The sequence below is a fragment of the Anoplopoma fimbria genome, chromosome 15 (assembly GCF_027596085.1).
Source record: "Anoplopoma fimbria isolate UVic2021 breed Golden Eagle Sablefish chromosome 15, Afim_UVic_2022, whole genome shotgun sequence".
In the NCBI taxonomy this organism is placed as follows: domain Eukaryota; kingdom Metazoa; phylum Chordata; class Actinopteri; order Perciformes; family Anoplopomatidae; genus Anoplopoma; species Anoplopoma fimbria.
In genome coordinates this window covers 12,024,962-12,040,454 of record NC_072463.1, presented here as the reverse complement: position 1 = coordinate 12,040,454, position 15,493 = coordinate 12,024,962, and the positions used below count along the sequence as shown (strand labels likewise).

At 40.2% G+C, this 15,493-nt stretch overlaps 1 protein-coding gene across 1 annotated transcript; it reads right to left on the bottom strand.

Annotated features, from left to right (window-relative positions):
- Positions 1 to 1,278: 1,278 nt before the first annotated feature.
- On the bottom strand, positions 1,279 to 15,033 carry ankrd6a (ankyrin repeat domain 6a). The gene is made up of 14 exons (XM_054614333.1): positions 14,908 to 15,033; positions 14,666 to 14,764; positions 12,685 to 12,783; positions 12,457 to 12,555; positions 11,334 to 11,432; positions 10,964 to 11,041; positions 10,614 to 10,718; positions 10,248 to 10,430; positions 8,526 to 8,675; positions 8,018 to 8,170; positions 7,549 to 7,662; positions 4,220 to 4,514; positions 2,717 to 3,090; positions 1,279 to 1,464 (listed from the first exon to the last, which is right to left on the bottom strand). Exons 1-14 carry the CDS (start codon positions 15,031 to 15,033, stop codon positions 1,279 to 1,281), a joined length of 2,160 nt encoding a protein of 719 aa, XP_054470308.1.
- Positions 15,034 to 15,493: the final 460 nt, after the last annotated feature.

Here is a 15,493-nt window from a genome sequence, read left to right as displayed (position 1 = left end):
AACTTTTTTTTAATATATTATATATATATATATATATATATGTGTGTGTGTGTGTGTGTGTGTGTGTGTGTGTGTGTGTGTGTGTGTGTGTTCTACTATACTAAGCCATTTTATGGAATACAACTTTTATACAACACACTATACTATGAAACACTATAACATACTATAATAAAATTAAAGTCATTAATAGTTCCCTCAAAATGTCATATAATAGTATGTCTATAAAGTGGCATAGTAAAGCATGCCATAAAAAGGTAATAGTATAGTATGTTTCTAAAAAGTCTTAGTATAGTATGCCATTAAAGTCATAGTATAGTTTGTCATAAAATAGTCATAGTAGAGTATGTGATAAAAAAAGACATAGTATAGTATGTTATAAATTAGTCACAGTATAGTACTTTTTTAATGACATTCTTTACCCTGACCTTTTTTTTTTAATGAAAAACTATACTATGACATTTGTATGACTTCTTTACAACATGCCATTATCATGTTTTCATTGCATTATATACATATCATACTCATCATTCTATACAATTACATTTTTATGACTTTTTTTAATGACATTCCGTTGTATGAATTTTTAACGACTTTTACAACTTTAACAATTACTAATTCTACTAACTAAAGTAGTTACTACAACAACTTCTGCTGCTATAACTACAATAACAACTAATAATACAACTACAACATCAACTACAACAACTTCAACTATTACTATAACTACTACTACCACTAGTAGATCTGATAGTTACCAAATTTTTGTTCCATGCGGAATCAGTTCTCATCTCCTGCAGGCCCTTTGAGTCCCTTTGTTCATTCAATAAACAGAGACATTTAACACCAACATTTACAAAAAATAGAAAGTCTCTCCTGCTCCGATGACACACCCTGGTGCACAACCTTCAACATAGATAGATCAAGATAGATGAAAAACTTGTACAAGACAATACACAGGGAGGTATTTTGGCCATACATTGTTAATCCTATTAAGGAATCCCATTACACTTGATGACAAGGAGTTAAAACTGACTTACATTTAACTACATTTAAAAAAAAAAATTGTCACAAAGGATCCACAAAGATTAAATGGAGACCTTCACTGTCTGTCATTCTATTTGGTGACAAAGGTAACAAATAAAATACAAATCAAAAGCAGATAAAACATGCATGTCCAGATAGTCAAGTAGTTTGTACAGATCCAGTACTATATTAAGTTTATCCTTCCTGTCAGCTGCCCACCAGCATTAGTGACTAATGCTGGTGCATCAGGGTGCATCAGCTTTCTTCATTCTCATTGGTCTTCAGCCTCTGAAGCTCCTCCTCCAGCGTGCTTATTTGCTGCAGCAGCTCCTTCTTGTCCAGCCGGGCTCTGAGCTCCGTCTGCTGCTCCACCTCCGCAATCTTCCTCTCGTACCAACGTTCCAACTGAGTTGACACCGTGTCAAAGAAACGCTGAGTCACCTGAATGGAGGGCAAAAACATTCAAAACATTTTTTTTTTCAGGAAATAAAGTTTTTAAAGGAATAGCTCAACATTTTGGGAAACACTTGCTTGCTTTCTTAAAGTGAGTTGAGAAGATCGATATAATTCTAAGTCTGTGTGTAAGCCTAGCTTAGCTCACTAAATAATTCACCGTATCTTTCATATGTACACATACATAAATCTAAGGACAACAATTTGTGGTGTTACGAGGAGTTAGGTGGTGGAAACTGCAAAAACGCCATAACTTCCCAAAGTCGTCACAGTGAGGTTTTCAGGTTTGGTACCGTCTTGCCTGTACAAAGCAAGCGCCATTCTCTGCTAATGAAAAATGACGCAGCAATGCAGACATGATAAAAAAAGTCCCCATAGACCCCCTTTTTTCAAATGTCCAAATTTACAGCAGAAATAAACACATTTACATCCTGGTCAAAAAAAAAGACGGTTTTGGTCTCTTGAGCTAATTTCCCCATTCATGACAATTGCACAGGGGTTGGATTTTTAAATAACTCACCCGCTGGAATTATATTAAGGCTTAAAGTTAGCAATAATTAAGGGAGTGCACCATTTTCAGTGACAGGTGGGGGCCTTTTCTGGACGCTAGCTGCTAGCTGTCTCCTTTACTGCGTCACTTTGGATGGCCTCCGCTCTACAGACGATCAGCCTCTTTGACCATTTTTGGATTAGCCGGGAGTTAGGCCTGGTTGTCGAAAGCTGGAACGAACCACTTTAATCCAATTGGGTGATGTCATGGAGACCACGTCTATATTTCATGTGGTCTATGGTACAGTTCTTGTGAAATATCCTGCTCGTCATTTCACAAAGTTCATTGCTGAAATCAACAGAGTCTATCAAGTCAAGAAACATGATGATGAGATAGTTAAGAAATCAACACCTTATCCAGATTATCTAAACTACATTATTTTGAGATCAAACTGAAAGTGAACACATCTGGAACCTTGTTGATAATCTCTCATTACATTCAGTTTCTTTTCAATTTTATAGATGTCTCCAGCTGCCAACTTGGTGAGTCCAACTTTAATATCACTAATAGAAATGACAGCTAAAGCTAGAAAAATTAGTTTCACTAAAAGTCTATCAAAATGGAATTACTCACTAAATTTTAGAGAAAAGCACGGTTTGTAGCATGTTTGCTTGATTGACAGGTCCAGTCCAACTCTGTCACTACTTGGAGTGGTGGGCAGTACTTCATCCCACCCATCAGTCCACTAACCTCCATAGCGTGATGACTGTTCCTCTCCTGGATGAAGGTGGGCTCAGCGGGACGGTCGATGAAGAACTCTAGTGTTCTGGTGCCCTCAGTGTGAATCCCTACACACCTGCACGCACTCATCAGCTCTCCAAAGTGTCTCCTGCCCAGCCTGTCACAGCGGTGGTCCTGATGTTGGATCAGGCTGGGCCCCTGGGGGCTGATGCTGGACTGGCTGTTGCTGCTGCTTGAGAAGCCCTCACCACACCGGGACATCACTGCTCCTATTGGACTGTCCTGTACTCCCTGAGGCTGCCAGAGGGGGTCAACAGAGTCCAGCAGGAGGTCTGAGGTGTGGTTGGCAGGCATACGAAACAGGGCTGTGTTCTCATAGTCATCTGAGTTGGAGAAAAAAACAAATCATCCACTTTAAGCTAAATGAAGTCTTAAGTCTGTTCCATAGGCAAGGTGAGTATATCTCCAAAGCAAATAACCACGATATACAAATGACAAGCCTCCGTTCAGAGGCTGAGATATGTAAATTGATTTTGACAAAGCCATCCCTCTTAAAAGCTACTTCAAGGAATTTTAATTCTGTGTTGATTTTAGCTGTTCCTGTGGAAAAAAGTGGTAGTGTTTCTGAGCAGCAGAGACCCTTTAGAAAACCTCTTATTTTACAGGGTCTGACAGTCTGACCCGCTCAGTCCTGGTTCTGGTTCTCCCGTGCCTCCCTTCCCTCCAGCAGGCCTCAGCAATACAGCCTGGGTCTCCAGCAGCGTGGCTCCTTGTGGGGACCGGAGGAGCAGAGAGGAGAAGCTCTGCTCCTGGAGGAGGAGGAGGAGGAGGAGGAGGAGGAGGAGCTACTGCTGCCGGGAGCTGAGCTCTCCTCCTTCCTCCGGAGCTCCGACTGCAGGTCGAAGGCTGCGGTGAAGCCGGATCTGGGTCGGTCCGCGCTGGACCGGTCTCTAGTGGATCTGGGTCTGTCCATGGTGGACTGGTCTCTACTGGAGGCACTGCTGGAGTCTGAGCTGAAGGAGTTTCTGGTGAACATCTGATTTGACCAGAATCCGACCCGGTGGCACCGATGACGAGCTTTAAGAATAACTATATAGAAATAGACAATCTTCTCTCTGATGGTCTCGTTTACTGATGGAGGTCAGATGGAGGATCAGGATCAAACTGAGACTTTTTCATAACCAGTTAAAAGTTCCCCAGAGTAACTTTATTTTATATAAATAAATTACATTTCTGATTTCTCAAATCATCTTTCTTGGCAGATGGGTGATTGCCATGAGATGCACTTGAAACTTTCAGAAAAAAAGATAGTTAGTTGACTTTTAGATCATTTTCTTTTGTCAAACTTCTAATTTACAAGATAAAGTATAAACGTCCATGTTTAATTTCAAACTTTGAATGCAGACCAAAGGAAAATATGGTCTGAGATGAACACTGTAATAACAGCCATAAATCATGGCTGGATACCATTTAAAAGTGTCTCTATATACTGCATTGTGGAGGCTTACATACCTGGTGACCTGTCCACTTTCATTTCAAAGTATGTCCTGCCCCACATCTGCTCCGGGTCTCCCAGGCTGTGGGTGGATGGGCATGGCAGGATGTTGACGTAGGTAGCCAGTGAGGTGCTGCTGTCGGACACCACAGACAGCAGGGGTAGTGACTCCAGGTCAGCTTCTGCTATGGACTGCTCCACAGACTGTGAGGGGAGGAGTTTGTAATACCGGGCTTTGGCTGGGAGGTGGATGTCCCCGTCCTTCAACTGGGACATGCACCACCTCTTCAGCTCACAGCTCACTGCTGCCTGCTTGGGATAAGAAACAAGCTGCTGTACAATCAAACCTTCCTCTAGTAAGGGCACATAGTCATTCGACTTTAACAGCTGGTATTTCTCACTTCCCTCTGTGTTAGTTAAAGATTGGTTTCGGGTATAGAGTAAAAAACATGACAAGAATCCACTCTGGCCTCCATTTATGACTTTTTGCTTGATATTATCACTTTAGTCTCAAAAGCTCTGACTTATTTCTTTGAATTGTGCGATTAGGTTTAAACCATTGTAGCGAGTGTGGAGCAGCATTGTGGATATAACATCCCACTACCAGGGGTAGGTGACGCAGAGACATTCCAATACTCTGGTAAATCATCACTACAGGGGAGTTTTCGAATACACTTCCTCAGAGACTCGCCCATCGTACCCGACGGTACCTCTACACCTTAAGCAACAAAGGGGACAAATCTGCCAGTCCACATCGGAAGATCTCAAGGCAAGATACGAAGTTAACATCGGGAAGTGAAAACACAGAGGGATTAACTGAAGTATTTCTCTGCACCAATGCCTAAACTTTCTCTCTTCCCCTCTCTCTTATCTTGGAAAAGGTCAAACATGACTTCACAGATCAAGTCATAAATACGTAGAGTCAAAAACAGAAACTAACTATAGGTGTCTTACAATTATTCTCTGTAGGTCGGAATAACACTGTATAAGTCTTTAGAGTATTCAATAACTCCACTCAAGTTATGCCACGGTTGATTTCAAGAAAGTATATCTTTTTCCTGAGTCTGTGAGAGGAAAACATGCCCTTAAAAGACCTGACACACCATGTGACCACAGTGCCATCCAGTGACCATCGGTGATAAAACATATATTTTCTTAAGGACTGAAATGTTCTGAATAACAGGTAGAGGAACAGTATATGTTAGCGATAGTTATAAAATGTTTACACGCTAGTAAGTCACCTGACAGATGCACATTTCTGTCTCTGTATTATTATAATTTTTTTACTTTGTTAAATCCTGTGTATTAACTATGTGTAACTAAAATTCCATTTTTGTATACATACAAGTTGATACTTGTGTAAGGTTTATTATCATGTTACATAGTGGGGGAAAGTATGTGACTTATTTGTTTAAGATTAGATTAGTTCAAGAGCATGCCAACATTAAGAGACAAAGAAACTTGAAATAGTTGCGGAGAGGTATCATAAATTACAACCTCACCCCGCCTCAAGTAGACACCCATCCTGGGTTGATAAAACTGTTGAACTTTTCTTTGTCGCTCTCTTGTTTCGTGTTGTCTTCTTCTGCTCTTTGTTTTGTGTTGGTTGTGCGTGTTAGTAACCGTGCTGTTTGAGTTTTTGTTTTTCCAGCAACATGTGCTTTTTGTTTACATTTTGATCATGTGGTGTTTTCTGTTTTTGTTTTGATAAGTCATGTGGCCCTGACTCCACCCTGTCTTTGTTTGTTTTCCCGCCATTTTGTGTGCACACCTGATTTCTGTTTGTGGTGATTGGTTTGTGTGTATTTAAGCCCGGTGTGCCTTGGCGTCTCTGCCAGATCGTGCCAGTTAGTACCTGAGCCTTTCCAGTGTTTCATAAATCTTGTTTCTCAGTCTGCCTGTGATTTTTGACCTTTGCCTGATATCTGACCTGCCCTGTTTGGATTTGACCTCTGCCTGCCTATTTGACTACGAGACTGTTTTTGCCCTTTGGATTGTTGCTTGAGAACTTTAATACATCTACTCTGAACCAAGAGCTGTGTGGCTGCTAGTGGGTCCTTTGCTACTGAATCCCTAACAGTGCGTTTTGTTTGTTTACAGAGCTTCATACACGCTCCCGTTATTTTATTCAAGAATCGCAGTTATTGTCTAGTGCTCTTTCTTCTCAACTCCTTTTGAGCATCTTATGGTTATTCATTTTAGGCAAGCCTTATTTTGTTTTAGTGTACATCCGTTAACCTCGTGAGATATCAACTTCAATTACTGTCGTTCGGCCTAACGAGATTAGTTTAAGTATATGGCAACGAGTAGTTTCAGTTATCATATTATTCAGAGTATTATCCGGCTCATGCACCTTGTCGGACCAAGAACCTGCTGCCGTGGATCATGACCTGAAGCGCACGGCGATACCGTTTGTAACAGCAGTGTGTGAACTTCAGAGACTTTTGCCAGTCCACTTGGTGGACATCTGAGGACAGAGACCTACAGTTTCTGCACTCCGTCAACCGGCAGTCATCGCTTCTCAACGGGAATGAACAACCGCTGGAGAGCCATGAGTTGACCCCACTGGAGCAGAAACAACTGGCTGAGTCCACCGCAAAGTCATCTGGACAACGCTGCACAAAGTAGGAAACTGACATCTTCTAATGTGATCAAGAGCTGGTGTGGGATAACGCTCTGAATGATAAAATGTATATTTATTGGTCAGAGTAGTGTCAGTAATTTTTTATAGGAAATCACATCTTCCCGTCACTATATAAAATCATTTCCCTGTGTTATTTGAAACAAATTAATTCCATAATTTGTATTCTTGTTTAATTATTAATCTAGTTATCAATTAATTAAATTGTGTCAGGAATACATTACCCATATATCGACAAATCGTTGTCTGTCATATTCTTTCAAAGCGGGAACTGTAGATCAAGGAACTTAGTACTTACGCCTGAGATATTGAGACTGCTAAATTTGTCACCAAATTATTGAATTTATTTTATTTGTTTTCCTCTGTAAGGAGGTGGTGCCCCATAACTCTACGAGTGCAATATTTAATTTCTAAGGTAGTAATATCCGCTACACCATTAATAAATTATTTTTCCAGATGGGTCTCCTGTTTGGGGTGCCAACAATGACATGACATATGTTCTGATTAAAATCTCAATTTCTTTAATTGAAACTGAAAATTCTGAATTCAAGAAGCAGCAAGTTGTGTCCAGACCACAATGGACTTCCATCTCATAATCACAATATGAATGGATCAGATCATCCCTGCCTGGTTATGAAGGTCACACATGTAAACATGAATTAAGATCTTCCCCTGCATGTTATGAAATCCAGTGTCATCTGATACCTTTGTCACCCGGGCCTCCTCTCTCTCCTGGGCAGCTCGCTGCTCCATCTTGTAAACCATGTACTTCCTTTCTGCCGCTGCTTTTTCCTGACTCAGCACGTCCAACACTTTAATCTGCCAGAGCCAAAGTGTGGAAAAATCTCCCTTTAAATCAAGCAATCATGTAACAATTTGGGATCTTTCTGGCATGAAATTTGTCCAATTTTAGTTTAAATTAAATAAAAACTGTCAGAAAGGTTAAATCTCTGTTTTTTTTCTTCAATGATATAGCCCACTAAATGTGTAGCTGGGCTGACTTCTTGGTACCAACTGAACATTTCTGGTACCCTTTTTTAAATTAAATTGAACAATATAGTTTTTTGGTATGACCCTTTGAGAACCCAAATAAACTGTAGCATTAGTTTTAAGACACTGATGAAGGTGTGAAGTGTGGAGTCCTGATCTGTAAGCAGAGACAGTAGAAGCAGACCTGGTGTCTGTTCCTGTGGTCCATTTTGCCCAGTCTGCTGTTGACCTGCTCCTGCACGTTCAGGACATGCATCCTCATCTCCTCCTGCGTGGCCTTCAGTTGGCCCTCCAGCTTCTTGAGCAGGGGCTTACAGAGGCATCCGTTGGCAGGTGCCTGTACGGAGAATTGTCACAAGTCACAATCTCAGTAGCAGGAAGGATTCCATAGAACAGCCTGTTTCTTTAGTCAACATGTGAAGTTTAAGCACAAAGCCTAAATCAAAGTCCCATGACTGTTATACCTTTTTTTTTTTATTATTGGTTTATTTGGCAGGGACAGTGCATATTAATAAAACATTCCTGTAAATTCACCAGAGGAAGCCTAGAGGCTATTTTTAATGTGTACTCCCTGGACAGATGTTACAAAGTCACCCTAAAAGAATGAATATAAGTTATGCATCATTTACCCTTTACAAACATGCAGAAACAATAAAAGAAGAAAGAATATTAATATGAGTATCATCAGTAACCTGTCTAATGTTGCCCTCCTTGTCGCGGTACAGTGTGTAGAGCTGATAGGTTTTTCCATTCTGAAGGGAATCTTCACCATCTTCCCATAGCAGATTCCTCTTAAGGTGGAACTCATTCTCGCCTTTTCTTTCATCATTTTCATTCAGAGTCTGCAACAGAGTGAAAGTAACTGACTGTCAGTAGAAATTGCAAAATGTGATATCTGTTAAATGTTTTCATTTGAGACGGTATGACACGAGAGTAGCCTGGTCTGAGACCAGGGAGAAACTGGAAAAGCAGCTGTGTTTATCTGGTCATCACCAAAAACATATCTGTCATGGTGCACTGATGAATTTATCAGCTCTTACTTTCAGCAGGAGAAAAGACCCAAACACACTGAAGGTGATACATGACGTGCATCGTTTGATGCTCCTATGGCGAACTGCAGGCATCAGATATACTAAGCCAGCAACACAAACCCAGCAGTATTTTAAGAAAAGCTATCAAGACAAACTTTTTGTATATTAAAGATACCACTTGACACCTTGTCTTCTAAATTATTGATGTTACATGAATGAAAGTTTTACTTGATAATGTGAAATTGGCGTCGCACGAGTCGATAGATGGAAGACTAGTCACTGTTTGGGAGTTGTTGCGACCATAGACTGAATATAAGAAGTGGATGTTGTCATCATGATATCACCCATTGATTTGTGGACTGCTGTTTTGAAGCCTTGAGTTCGCTGATTTGGCCGTCGCCATCTTTGTTTTAAGCACCCTATAAACAGAGAGTTACCATATTTGGAATGCGGGAAAGTGACGTAGAGACGCGGCTCTGGTAGAGACCTGTCAATCACTGTAATCACCTAAAGCATACTCTGCTTTATGGTCTGTTTGACTCTAAATGGAGCATCATTTACTAAATGAACATCATGCTGTATTGAAGAAGACTTGAAACTAGAGATTGAGACCATAAACTCATGTTTACTGAGGGAATAAATCAAGAGAGAAGTAGTCATTTTCTCATAGACTTCTATACAACCAGAGGAGTCGCCCCCTGATGGAAATGCTACTTCTGCATTTGCTTCACTAGTCAGAACCGGAGCTTGCCTCCTGGTTGCGACACCGTCCTGCAGAGAACTCACAAACTAGCCATCAAGCTCCAATAAGAATTTACCTTAAGTAGAGACAGCTGATGTGAACTACAGACGTCCACGTATGTCATATTAACCAGTGAAATTGACAGTAGTAGTATTATTATTAATAATAATATCGTCTTCTTTATTCCTTTGAGCTCTCGCCAAACAGATACTAAGGCTGCAGAAAAACACAGCTTTGGTCACTGGGTTTCTCATTTGACGCCCCAAAATCGAAACAGGATCTAAGTAGAGGCGACAAAGCAGTTTGACCTGCGCCACAACGCTTTTGGGCCGTTTGAAACAATAAGTGTACTTCAAAAGAGTGCAGGTGTCAGACGCTCTCACTACGTTAGAGCTTTGACTCGTATTTGTTGAGTTTAAAGGGACTTGTATACCAGCGTTGGCGAACCTGCGACTCACTAAACAATAAACATACTCGCACTCTCGCAGATGATTCATTATGTTCATTCACTCAGTAAAGATGAGCACATGAAGTGTAACCATGAGACCTGACTCTCTTTATCCCTGAACACCATGACACATGAAGACGTCCGCTGTGGACTTGCTGAGCAGGACAGTCAGACGTCTCTGTTGTGGACTCACATGCTCCCTGACCCTCCTCCGCTTTCGGCGGCTGTACAGACTGCTGATGGCGGCAGGGCTCTTGTGGCAATACAGTCGCTGCCTTTGCTGCTGCTGCTGGTTACTACGACCCACCTTGAAGGCAGTTCTGCTCTCCATTCGTTCACTGCAGGGGGTGTCCTCCTCCACCGCAGAACTGCTGTCCTGCTCAGGACAAACAGACAAAATGGTGAAGTTCAACTCAAAACCAAAATGAAAACTGCAATGAAATTAAACTACGGCAGCAAACACTATGTATCGATTTTTTATCTAAATGGATTTAATGTGACTAATGCAAATGTAGGAATATTCTTTATTATTATTATTATTCTTTGTATATTTTCTTACTTTGTTTGGAAGAATTTCTACTCTGGTGACAGTCTGGGTCCTGGGCTCAGCTGTCAGTCTCTCTCTTTGTTTCCTTACGGTTCTTCCTCGCATGAAGCGATGTACCTGAGGACAAGTTTAACAATCTGCTATGGTAACCTTAATGGCTAAATTTGATTATGCATCGCTACACCAAGAAAATACACAAAATGTTTGCTAATGCATTAAATAACTGCAATTGTAATAATAATAAAGAGTAAAAATGTCCACATTTGAAATTCTCGACAGGTTACAGCCTAATGTGTTGTTTTAAAGTATCTATCGGAAACAAGAATATGAAGTCATAAAATCTAGGTTCAGCTTATACAAACCTGTGGAGCTCTGGCCAGGAGATGGGCCATGTCCTTGTGGTTGTTATCTCTGGCCTTGTCAAGGGCCGTTTTACCTGACTGGAAGAGAACAGTATATCAGAGAAACTAGAAAACCTTTCAGAGGCCCACAGCAGAACAGACACTTCATATTTTACCCTGTTTTAAAGTGCAGTTCTGTTTAACCATCACCAGTAGTACTACTTAGGTATTTAGGAGGCAGGGAGGATTTAACGAAAGTCACAATAAACTTGCAGTATGGGAAATGTAGGATCCAGTTTATATATACACAACATGACATAACAGCTATATATATATTATGATATCAGGATAATTGTGAATCTGTTGCGTTCAGCTGTTAGATGTTACTTACATTGTTTCTGATTGTCCCATCAGTCCCCGCCTCCAATAAGAGCTGAACTGTCCTCTTATGGTTCAGAGCAGCAGCCACATGGAGAGCTGTGTCTCCTGCCTGAAGCCAAACACAGATGTATAGACCTTTACAGCACAGTGCGTTTATGCATGTGTGTTTGTTCGTAGTTAATCAGGTGAACAGGTATCAATGTGTAATTTGTGTAGAGGCGAGCAAACGAGTCAACAATTATTCATAAAAAAAATCCTTTAATAAATAAATAATGGATAAATATTTACTTTGGTTTAAATGGAGAAAGTCTTACAAGGACAACTAACCAAGGTCAAATCTAAATAAAGTAGTAAAAAGTAAATATGTAAATTTACTCCCGTATTACTGAAGTACAATTTGAGGTACATGCATATGTCTTTGCATCTAATGCTACTTTGTCGTCTGCTCCACTAGATTTCAGACTGAAATATTGTACTTTTCACTGCACTACATTCCTAAAAGTCTTACGTTCTCAAAAAAAGGGGGAATAATCTGGCATGGTCATGAGATGATTCCAAGCTGTTTTAAATTTTTTTTTTTTTTATTATTTTTTTTTATTCTAAAGTAGTGAAAACAATTTGAAATAATCTGGCAGATGTTTCCATTTATTTAAAAAAAGAAACATAATGCTGCATACAGGTTGATACAGAGGTGAAAAACAAAACCACTCTGAAAAGGGTAATTCTGCATAATGAGTCATTTTACTTTTGTTACATTTTGCTGTGATTTTACTTACTAAGGTTTATTTTAATACTTAAGGAGTTTTAATACTTTCACTTTAGAAAATATCTGATTTCTTTCCCCACCTTTTTCCAAATATAGAACTTAGTCTCTCTTTTCCCTGTAATAACAACCAATTTGAATTTTCATAGGAAATTGAAATGAAGTGTCCTGTATAATCCATAATTTAATCTATGCCTTTGACACTCACAGGAAAAAACAAACACAACATATCAGTGAAACCACACGAGTTTCCATGAGTTTCTCTCGCGTGGACTCTTGCTGAAGTGTGAGGGACTTTCTCAATAGTTTGTATCACACAGGCTGAAAGATAGTCTAGCAATATTACATTAATAACACTGACATATTGTACCTGGTTCCTCTCTGTCACGGAGCACAGAGAACCCAGCAGGATCTTCACCAGGGTCAGGTTGTCGTAGCGAGCAGCCACATGCAAACAGCTGTCACCCATCTGGAACCAAAACAGAGCTCTCAGTGATGTCAGTTTAGTTAACCATTATCAGTGATGCACCAAGTGCGTTGTGGGAACCATTCCTCACTGTTAAGCAGTCAGTGTATTGTGGCATGCCTGAGGACTCACATAGTTCTTGGTGTCTGGTGTGGATTCTCCCAGCAGCAGGAGGCGAGCAGTCTGAGCATGAGCGTTCTGACAGGCCAGGTGGAGTGCTGTGTTTCCTGCCTGAATCAACATAACACAGTGACTGCTGAGTAAACGTAGTGGGCTTTCATTTTTCAGGTTGTTAGGGAGGATAGTGTGTTAGACCACAACGGTGAGAGGAAAAAACAACCAGAGATTCTGATGCTGTTTGAGAGTTTGACAAGACAGGCCACATTATGGGATGTGGGATTTGGCAGGTCTTTTGGGTCCATAGAGCCGTTCTTGTCACATTAAAATGCGGATGCAAGCAAATATAAAATATGCACTTTAAAGGGGACATATCATGCTCATTTTCAGATTCGTGCTTGTACCTTGGGTTTCCATAAGAACAGTTTTACATGCTGTCATTTTTTTTCCCCTCATACTGTCTTTCTAAACATACCTGTATTCACCCTTTGGAACGCTCCGTTTTAGCGCCTGTCTCTTTAAGGCCCTGCCTGAATTGGTCAGTCTGCTCTGATTGGTCAGCGTGTGAACTACACTGAGTTTAGCGGGACCGCTACTGATAACAAACTTTTAGAAGACTTGTCGGCTTGTTTAAAAGCCACAATTTCTGAATACTTAGCTTTAATAGGAAATGACATGGAAATCTCCCTTTCTACAATTGGCCGCTGTGAGTTAGTGACAGCTTGGGGTTTGGTTTCAGACTAGTTGTTGGAGGGTTTATAGTTCTGTGACTGGACACAAACACTTTTGCTGCTAACACATATCACATTCTAATTAAATTGCTCTTTGTGCATTCTCAAGTCAAACAAAGAAATCACAAATGTGTTTAAATTTGAGTATTAATATACTTATGCTGAAAATTATATTCTGTTTTACTGATAAGGAACCTAGACTGAGATAAGGCAGCATTTCAATTTGCAACTACAAACCAAATGAAGACTAAGACTGATATGTAGTTCTCCTTACTAAGAATCCATTCTTTCCTTGGTAGCATAGTCCTTTGCTGATGTGGCTTCATTGATGTTCAGTTCTGGTGTTTTCATTATTAGATTAATAAAAATGATTCAGTCAACCGTACGCTTTGAAACTAAAATGTATTTTAATCAAAATCCTCTGAACAGAGGTGCAGAGTTATGTAGTTATGTTTGTTTTCTTCCCTTTATTTATGACTCAAGAGCGGTGGAAAAAAGTTTTGCCAAGATAATCTTTTTAAGTTCCATTAAAACAATGTCATCTGTGAAACTAATCACTCATGTTTGGGCCATTAGATGCAGAAACTCTGAATTGGACTAAAAGCATTCATGTTTTCTTCTGGGTGAGTTCAGATTTCTCCATTCTTAACATAAAGTGAATTTATTGTGTGTCAGCAAATGATACATTAAAACTAACCTGGAAGAAATGATGACTGCTTTCATTCCTAATTAGAACATAGGGCAATGTTGCAATTCAGCCTCTTGTGGAAATGAATATTAAACTCTAAACACTTTGAAAAATGACCCTGACAACAAAAAGAAATGTTCACCTGCGAAAACTGTGAAAAATTTGCCTGAAAACTATTAAGATTTACAATTTAGATGAGATTTAGGAAATGGATGGATTCGAAGGGCCTCTGTCTTCATGCGAGCGCCTGCAATAGATACAACTCTAAAATGATAACGTTATCTCTGGTACAATGGGACATTGTCTTTTGTCTCATTGTCTTAATTTATTATGAAGCACTTTATAAAAGTAAGCACCTCTATCCACTGTAGAAGGCAACAAGGACAAGATGGGGATGAGGTTTGTGTTGTATGCATGTGTTGTATGTGTTTAATGTTACCAAATATAAAGTGTATTATTATTATTATTGTTATCATCATCATCATCATCATTATTTTTATTATTATCATTTTCGTTATTGCTATTTTTGTTGTTGTTGTTGTGATTGTTATCATCATTATCATTAATATTATCCTACCTTGTTCCTGATGTGGACATCGGCTCCAGACTTGACCAGCAGTTTGACACAGTGAGAGAATCCGTGCCAAGACACCTCATGCAGCGCAGTGTTGCCGTCCTCAAACACACAGGGGAAAAAGTATTCCCATCACAAACCTTTTTCTTACAATGTTATCAACCACGAAAAGTGAGACCGTGTGAACGAATGTTCCTGCAGGTGTGTGAGCGACTTCTGACATGTGCGGTGAGTCCACCACTCACTCTGCCCTGCAGGTCCACAGCACAGCCTCCCCGAATCAGAGCAGCCATGGCCTCACTGTTCCCCACCATGGCAGCTCTGTGCAGGGCCGTCAGGAGACCCGGGCCCTGGCAGGAAAGTGGAGCCATGTGGACCGCTGCCTGTTCACTCATTACAGCTGACACACACACACACACACACACACACACACACACACACACACACACACACACACACACACACACACACACACACACACACACACACACAAATTCATGCACAGTGGTTTATGTAGTGTGAATGCATAAACAGATACAGTACTTTACAAAAGATACATGTATGTCACACAATCAGTAAAAACATAATAAAACAAAAAGATGTACCTGTACGGACCCACCTTCAGATGAATGACTTCAATCCTGCAGTGCTCAGGCAGGATGGATTTGGAACTTCCTGTTGTCACAAAAATCTAAATGTTTAAATTCAACTGAAACAATAAGTAGAACAGCCCTGCTTCTAAGGAGTTCCAGCTTGGCGTGGTTGTGGGTGGTGTGCACATAGCAGAACACAGTATGCATGTGATATAAGTGAGAACAGGTTACCTACACT

What these genes read in the sequence shown, in the direction of transcription:
- ankrd6a (XM_054614333.1), bottom strand. Translation starts at nt 15,033, where the DNA reads ATGGCTCCACTTTCCTGCCAGGGCCCGGGTCTCCTGACGGCCCTGCAC. An exon ending in ATGGGACAATCAGAAACAAT is followed by an intron (nt 11,042 to 11,333) that starts GTAAGTAACATC and finishes GTTCTCTTCCAG; the next exon opens with TCAGGTAAAACGGCCCTTGA. An exon ending in ACAGTCATCACGCTATGGAG is followed by an intron (nt 1,465 to 2,716) that starts GTTAGTGGACTG and finishes CCCTCCATTCAG; the next exon opens with GTGACTCAGCGTTTCTTTGA.